The 8752-nt window shown below is 49.1% G+C and overlaps 1 protein-coding gene across 1 annotated transcript in view; it reads right to left on the reverse strand.

Annotated features, from left to right (window-relative positions):
• Positions 1-2190: 2190 nt before the first annotated feature.
• Positions 2191-8752, reverse strand: part of NR2F2 (nuclear receptor subfamily 2, group F, member 2) — a 13386-nt gene continuing 6824 nt past the window's right edge. Inside the window, exons 2-3 of the mRNA XM_010845887.1 lie at positions 6406-6933; positions 2191-3683 (exon numbers count right to left, since the gene is read on the reverse strand). Of these exons, the coding sequence (XP_010844189.1) occupies positions 3409-3683; positions 6406-6933 (803 nt within the window). The 3' untranslated portion in view covers positions 2191-3408. The remainder of the gene's footprint in view (positions 3684-6405; positions 6934-8752) is intronic.

Consider the following 8752-nt stretch of genomic DNA (forward strand, 5'->3'; position numbering starts at 1 on the left):
CCCCGGGCGCAGCCTGCGAACTTTGAGCCCCGGCCCCTGGCGAGAACTCGCTGCTGAAGGGCCGAGGCCGGGCGACCGCGAGCCGAGCGCACGGGCTAGGATTCCGCAACCCACCCCCCTCCACCACCGTCACCACTCCCCTCCCCAGCTCGGTCTGCCCCCGGGTTTGTTTGAAAGTGGCGAGAAGCAGCGGTCGCCCCTTTCTCTCTCTCTCTCTCCTCGGACCATTGTTGCATTTCGCGTCTAACTGGGTTCTCTCACACACCCCCCACCCCCGAGCACCAACAGGAGGAGGGGCAGCGGGGTTGGGAAAAGAAATAAAGCGAGCTCAGATCAGATGGGGAGGGGGGGTGGTAAGGGGAAAAAAAGGCAAGGAAAAAGAGACACTTAAAGGGAAAGAGTCGCCATGTTTAGCAGCTTTTTAAAAAAGATCTCGTCAATTTCACACAGAACGCACTCGCTGGGTCCCAGCCCTCGTCTTTTGTCCAATTCAGTCGCAGCAAAGATCTTTTGTTCTAACTCAGCGTGAAAAGAAAAACTTTCTTTAAATGCTATAAACTTAAACCAAACTCAAGACTCTAAACAGATCCTCCTCCGGCCACTCTAAACATATACAAGGGGTTTTGTTTTAACCGTTTGAAAAATTTTGGGTCCTGTTTTTCTGCCTCGCAGATCCCAAGCTACATTGCTGAAACTTAGAGAGTGAGAGAGAGAGATTTCCAACGTCTAGAACACATGCTTAAAGCAGAATAAAACAGGGACTGTCTTTTGCTTTGAAAATCATAAATTATAATTTAATGCCAATAATAATTTACAACAAATGGCTGTTTACAATAAACTAACAAAACAAACAAGGCAAAGGGCCTGTGTTTTACTTATTAGAGAAAACTTCACACACTCACATGGATAGCACTTGCAAGAGGAGAAAATAAACAACAACCTACGAACCTCAATCTAGAGGTCAGCAATGTTCTGTCATAAGAACATACTTAGATTTATGTATGTATATATCTACAGAAAGAAGCTGAGGGTCAGATGGAGAACTCCGCTCAGATGCACAAATCAGACAGATTTTTCTGGTCTACATGTATTGACTGGAACTGAGTATCAAAGTTTAATACACTTTACAAAATGATCCCTTTTCTTTCACATCCCCTTACCCACCACCCCCTTTTAAAATCAAACCACAACACAGTGATGTATGATGGTGGTGTGGGTACTGCAAAGCCTCAGTAAGAACAAAAATTGCAAGCTCCCACACACTGAGCTTCCTTCAAACCAGGACAAGAGAGAGGGAAAAGGAACAAACAAACAAACAAACAAACCTCCAAAACAAAATAGTTAATACTTCCAAATCCACACACCCTATAAAGTTTCCTTCTTTCTTCCTCTTCTTTTTCTTAATTTGGCTTTTAAGGACAAAGGATCCCAAGAGTAGTACAGATTGTATCTATACAATCTGAAATGTCAGAATGTCGCTGTGTTTTTATGTGCAGAACTCCAATGGAAAAGATTCCCTTGACCTGTGGTCATGCTCTCACAGAAGGAACGTACAGGGGGGAGGGGAAGGCAGGCCAACTGCAAGTTATCATATATACATTAAAAATAAACCCTTCAGCCACTCTAAGCTACATCACTGATTTTGAAATCCTCTCAACAACCACCCTAGATGAGAACCACAGAATATTTTTAAAAATCACGCCTACTTAAGGAAAAACTCATTGCAAACAACTGCCTTCTATTGACAAGGCTGGATTAGCTTGCTTGAACCGCCCTCTGCGTAACTGTCAGAAATGTACAAAACAGTATTTTTTCCTGATCATAAAATAGATACTGATCTCCAGATTTCTAATACTTTTCACAATACCTTCCCTAAGCAGGCACTTAAGTGTGACAAATATAAGGGCCTTTTTTTTTTTTTCCTGGAAAATCCATTTTTAATTAAAAGAAGGATTAGGTGAATAGGGGTGGTTTACTATATCAGTATGGCACTTCCTAAACCATAGATAAACCATTAACTTCAGCTCCCCCACCCCATCACACCCAAATTAAACAGGCAAATACACTAGTCTACCTTTGAACAAACTGGCTGAGGGAAGTGAACAAATAGAGCGAGCCCCTGGCCCAGCTCAGAGAGAGCTAGCTCACAGGGGCTTCTCGATGGAAAGACAGTGGGGACAGCCAAACAGGTTTCAGATATCAAATAATATTTTAATTTCTGAATACTTTCAATTTCCTTGGAATATAACACACAAAGACTCGACCAAACAGTTCAGTTATTATAACTTTTACAGTATACAGAAATGTTGCACTTAAAAAAAAAAAAACCTTCAGTTTTTTTTTTAAAAACACAAACTGTAAACTCTAAGATACTGAATCAATCACGTTACCTATAAGTGCCAACAGTGTTATTTTGTCATGCTGATTTCAATGGTATTTTTTAAAAAGGGAAAATATCAACAATTATAATACAAAGGGTTTGCAAATATACAAACAGATATAGGATTTTCATAACAATTCAAGAACTAAGCGGGACCCAATTCAAATTACAAAAGTTCACTTTTTATTCAAAACCTCAGCATGTGTCTTGGACACATTCCTTGGCTGCCAATAAATTCCACAGTTCATTCTCTTTCTTAAAATATTTTTAAAAAGCTAGGTTTGTCATGGTGTCTTTTGGGGAGCGGGGGTGGGTCAGGGTAGGGGAAGTTTTTTAGTGTTGTATGTGGTTCCTCCAGTTCTCAAATTAGAGTGCTCAACTTCATCTAAAATTTTTGGTCACCACTTGTAAGTGCGTTTCCATCATCTTTGAGTTGCCTTTTAAAGTTTTATGTCTTCCTATGATATTTTCATGGACTCAGTTTTAATTCTTGCAGAACATATATTTTAAGGATACACAGTTTTTAAGAAGCCAAGATTATATCAAAACTTATTATAGAACCACAGAATAAACTGGTTTGGAACCAGAAAAGTACAAAAAAGAACAGCTAGAGGTACATAGACACAGGACAATTAATAATTTGGGAAAAAAAAAAAAAAGACTTACTTTCTCCATTCTGCTAATTTTCTCCCAATCTCCTTAAATGCACTTTTAGCAATATTTTTCCAAAATTTACCCAAAAAAAGAAAAAAGACTAATTTCCTTTTTATACAAAAATGATAAGTAGCAAGTTGTTCTGACCGACACAGGAGTTTTTTTTTTTTTAATGCATTCTGTAAAAGTTCATTCGACAGTCTTTTTTTTTTTTTGGAAATTCACAGTCCATTAAATTCTTCCCCTCTCTTCTTTTAGCAAACTTGTAACATCCTTTTATATCCTTTCTTAACAGAAGGAATTTAAGCAAACAAACCAGTCTTTTGCCTTTTCTTTCTCTGTTTTACTCCCCCTTCTTATTTTGATTGATTTATTTATTGAATTGCCATATACGGCCAGTTAAAACTGCTGCCAGACAGTAACATATCCCGGATGAGGGTTTCGATGGGGGTTTTACCTACCAAACGGACGAAAAACAATTGCTCTATGACTGAGGAGGAGACCGTGCGGAGGGAAGGGAGGCGAAGCAAAAGCTTTCCAAATCGTGTTGGTTGGTTGGGGTACTGGCTCCTAACGTATTCTTCCAAAGCACACTGGGACTTTTCCTGCAAGCTTTCCACATGGGCTACATCAGAGAGACCACAGGCATCTGGAAGAAAGTTTAAAAAAAAAAAAAAAAGAAGAAGACGACGAAGAATTCAGTCATCAGATTAAGAGGTTTGAAATGGGTCACATGAAGTGTGTGTACAGTGCTCTGTCAAACTGCCCCAACCAGAGCTGGAGCAAATGCCTACGGACTGAAAACTTGGGGGCTGGGGAGGGGGGAACTGTGTGAGACGGTCTTGGGATATTAGCTTTAAAACAGAACACAATTCAGTGTACTGCAGGCTTTCTATGTCCCACTCCTCAGGCTTGGTGATCGGGAGGCCCAAGCAAAGTGCACCGGGTGAATCCAGCTCAGGTCAGTAAACAGACTGACAAACAGATGAAACCAAAACTACCAGTGCTCCGCCCCTCCTCCTCTGTAAATAATAGTTTGGCTTATAATTATATAGTGGGGGGGGGGGGCAACAACCTGGCCCAGCCCCGGGTAATGGCGCCCACGACCCAGCCTCAGATTCTCCCCAAAGAGGGCGACTCATTTTTCTCCAGTCTTTGAAACTGATTTAAGTGGCCCTTTAAAACTGATCTTGTCAGTTTAGCCTATTGAAGGGCAGCCATGCAAACTGTGATCTCTCTGTTCATTTGAGCTGTTTCTTTTCCCTCCTTTTCTTCTCTCTCCCTTTTTCTCCTACCCACCCCCCTGATTTTTTTTTTTTTTTGGTAAACCCAGGTCCCTCCGAGAAGAAGAAACCCCCTCCCTGTTATCTTCAGGAAAACACGTTTCTTTTTCAGATATGCGAAAATACAATAAGTGCCTTTGAAATGAGAGGCTTCTCAGTGAAGGCGGTGCAGGTTGTGACCTGACCTTTGGGGGCTCCTCAGGCAAGACTAGGGCTAACACATGCATATTGTCAATCCTTAAAGCAGATATTCAAAAAAAGCCACCACTGAGTCCACCCCAAGAACCAGAACACACATACAACCTCCTCATGTGTGGATCTAGGGCTCTGCATATCTACAGAATGCATAGGTGTCTGTGATCAGAAATTAAAAGATCTGTTTGCATTGGACTCCTCTCCGCAAGTGCACTGTCTCTCTCAGAATCAGATAACAGGGACCTTTATCTCTTTGTGAGGCGATCTGCATTCTCCACACAGGCCTCTACATTTTACAAACACTAATAAATTAAACTGTTACAAGAGTATCAGCCATTTCTTTCCCTGGAAGACTAAGGTAAGTCTAAGAGCTAACAATGAGCCCAAGAAAGGAACCACCGCCTGGATGGTCTGGGAACATGGGCTGGGTGTTGGGTTGCAGGAAGGGTTGAAGGTGACTCTGGGTTAGGGGACGATCCTGTCTGTACATTTGCATCAGGCAACCGTTCTAGTTGTGACAGGTCCCCCGAGAAAAATAATCCAGATCCAAGCCTCTGCATACAGCCCTTCCTTGCCCAGACACTGCCCTTTAATTGATTACCTAAGGACTTTCAAAGACAGAATTTGGGGGTGACGGTGGAGGGGATGCACTTTATGCAAAAAGAGGTAATATATAAAAGAAAGTGGGTTAAGGACTCAGAACCTACGACAGACAGACTCAGCTCAAGACTTGGGTCCCCAGATTTCCTTGGAACAATAAGGAAGAGACTGTGGATCTTTTTGTCTGCTACAGGAACTCCTCAGCTCTCCTGGTGTCCTGACTGCAAGCTGCAAAACCTGCAGTGGGTGACTAGGTTCCAAGCCCTACCCAGGTCCAAATTTTGTTATCTTGAACGGGGAGCCCCCTTCCTCTCTGAACCGTGACAAAGGGGGTCAGCTGACAACTCGGAACAAGCATGTGGAAGGGGTGATTTCCACCCACCTGGGCTCTGCTGAACTCAGCCTGGGGGGCCAGCCAAAAGGCTCAGGTGTGGCCCAAAGTGGTAAGCCAGACACCTTCCATGATCATTTGACCTCCAGAGTTAATTAACATTAGATCTATTACTCACACAGGTTAAACTACCTGCAAACTAATTAGATTTCATAATGCAGTCAGTGATGGTTTTATATCTCTGGCAACACTCATATCCAGCCCAAGTTGGCACACACTTTGGGGTGTTTAAAAATTGCCTTAAGTGTTTGCCTGGGCGGGGGAAACGACAGACCTGAGTCTTGAACCCCCTGCAGACATTCTGAAGAGCGATGATGGCCCCTTTCTTCCTCCTGCCCCTTCCTGACAGCTCTTTCCCCTCTCTGGACAGTCTGCATTGTTTTAAGAAAAAATATGCTTTTGAAAATTGCTGCCCTCAGGTTGGCCGGGCCTGGAGCTCCAACTTGCACTGAGTTAGCAGGCAAACTTTTCCCCCTCCCGCCAGGGGCAAACCTTCCCCTGAGGGGCTGATACCAGGACTGTTCCAGCGCCTACAGGCATCTCCCGGAGGCTCAGCCCGGGTGACAGGAGAGCCATGGGGGTAGAGGAGATTCCCGCTCAGCTGGCCCAGAGTGCCTGAGGTGAGGGAGGGAACAGGAGCGTGCATCCTGGTCTGGCGGAAGGGCAACAGGCCTGCGAGGCTTCCCCATGGCCCATTTTGAGATAGTCAAGTCTGAAGCATCCTTCCCGTGGCCCAGCCTTCCTCTCCTCTCCCCAGAACAAGCCTGCCGGAGCCCCACCGCTAGGCAGAGTTCCCATTCCAAGTTTCCCTCGACAGTGTGGCTCTGGGGGCTCCCAAGAGTTTTAGGCCCTAACTCTCAGCTAGGAGCCCCCAGGCACGAGAGAGCAGGGTTCCTTCCTACCTGAGGTGAACAGGACTATGGCCTTGAGGCAGCTGTACTCGGCGGAGTCGACGTGCAGCGCTTTTAGCTTCTCCACTTGCTCTTGGAAGATCCGTATGTGGTCCATAAAGGCGACCACCCGGTCGGCGGACATGGGCGAGGCGTGGAGGCCGGCGGCGGCCAGGAGCGGGGCGACGTGGAGGGGCATGGAGCACTGGGCCGCGTTCAGAACGAACAGCTCGCTCCAGGTGAGGCGGAGCAGGGCCACCTGGTCGGTGATCTGCAGGTCAGGGAAGAAGGGGATGTTCCGGGCCCACTCGACGGCGCTGAAGAGCATCCGCGCGGCCAGTTCGCAAATGTTCTCGATGCCCATGATATTGTTGGGCTGCATGCACTGGCTGCCGAAGCGCGACGTGGGGGAGGGGTCCGCGCGGCGCCGCAGGGAAATATATCCGGACAGGTAGGAGTGGCAGTTGAGGGGGTCCCCGTTGGTCAGCGCGAACTGCCCGTGGCTCGGCTGGGTGGGCGGCATCCTGCCCCTCTGCACGGCTGCGGGGAGGAAAGGAGACACTCTGCCGTTAATGCCCAGCCTCGTCTCCCCTGCTCCCTCGGCAGGGTCAGCCCCAAGCCCGCCCCCCTCACCCCCCAAAACCCCCGACCCGACTCCGCGCGGCGCAGGAACCGGCAGGCCTGCCCCTCTCTCACCCGCGAGCCAGGGCCACCGACCCGAGGGGCTCCGGGAGCCCGGCCGCCCTCTCCTCCGACCACCACCCAGGCCAGCTCCGGCAATCAGGGCGGCCCACTGGCTTCAGAGGCCCGTTCCAGGCCGGGAGGCCACGCACCCAGCATGGACCACTTTGCCTCGGGGTCCCCGGCACGTTGGGAGGGATGGAGCATTGTGGGGGGCATCTTTCTTCTTTTACTGCTGAACGGCTGATATTTTTATTGATTGGAGGAGAAGGAGCGCGGGTGGGGGTGGGGGGGGGCCGAGGCTGGGGGGAGGGGGAGACGCTTTTGCAAAAGACACCGAGGAGCTTCACCCCGGACGGCCTTTGGCCACCCCAGCACCGTTCTCCATACCCCACACCCCCAAGCCCGCAGCCCCGGCCCCGCGGGCCACCCCTGGCGAGAGGCGAGCCGAGAGCCAAGGTCTGGCGGCAGCCGACTCGGTGTGCTCGCAGGAAGAGAGAGGGCGGAGAGACAGGCCGGCCGAGGCGAGAGGAAGCCGGGCGAGAGGCGGGGAGCAGGCGGCCGGCGGCGGCGCCGCCCGGGAGGGTCGGGGAGGGCCGGCCAGGCTCGGGCACGAGCGGTTATCTGACGCCGGACGGGGAGAGTCGCTCTCGCAGAAACACAAAGAAACCCGGGCGTTCGCTCGCCGCAACCCGGAGCCCGCGCCCGGCGCCGAGCGCGCCATTGGCCGAGCAGGGCTCGCGGCGCTCGGCGAATTTCATATCACAAAGACCCAACTCGCGCAGAGCGAAAGCAGCCGCCCCAGGCCCCTCGCCCACCCTGCTCCTACTCCCTATCGCGCTCTCCTCCTTTCAAAAGTGAAAGGAAAAAAGAAAACAGAGGTATTTTTTTTTAGCCGAATGTTAATCCACGGAGGGTCACATGAGCGCTGCCCGGGCGGCAGCGTTAATACGGCGAAGTGCATAAAATTGCCATTTGTAATTTGAACCTCCTGTACAAAAAGTACAATCTCAGGTTGATTTTTTTTTTTGAGTAGGGTGGTGGTGGGGAGAGGGGTGGGGAGGAGGGACATATGTTGAACATGCAGGGAAAACAAGGAGAGAGAGAGAGAAACGGAGAGGAAAGAGAAGTAAACCAGGCTTTAAAACAACCACCATCATCACCACCACCACCACCTCCCCATCCCTTGCAAAAAGGCGAACTCGAATGAACTGGCCATCAATGCAAAGGAAATGAAAACAGCCCGAAGAGAGTTGAGGAAATCAGTCGGCCAAAGCATGCGGATTTGGGGGGGTCTGGGTTCCACTGCAGAACTTGCTTCTAGTATAAAAACCCCTTTCAGCTGCAATACGAAGAGAAGAGCTTGGGGCGTCTGTGTCCTTACCCAGAGCAGGCTAGCCAAACGCACCCAGGGCCCCGGGACCCCGGGCGAGGGGAGGAGAAATGAGAGGCCAATACCTTCCCGTCTCATGCCCACTTTGAGGCACTTTTTGAGGCGGCAGTACTGGCACTGGTTGCGGTGGTGCTGGTCGATGGGACAGTTCCGGTTGGCGCGGCACGTGTAGCTCAGGTTCCTCCGCACGCTGCGCTTGAAGAAGCTCTTGCAGCCTTCGCACGTGAACTGGCCGTAGTGCTTGCCGCTCGACTTGTCCCCGCACACCACGCACTCGATGTGCTG

The sequence above is a fragment of the Bison bison genome, unplaced genomic scaffold, assembly GCF_000754665.1.
Source record: "Bison bison bison isolate TAMUID 2011002044 unplaced genomic scaffold, Bison_UMD1.0 scf7180017864227, whole genome shotgun sequence".
NCBI lineage: Eukaryota > Metazoa > Chordata > Mammalia > Artiodactyla > Bovidae > Bison > Bison bison.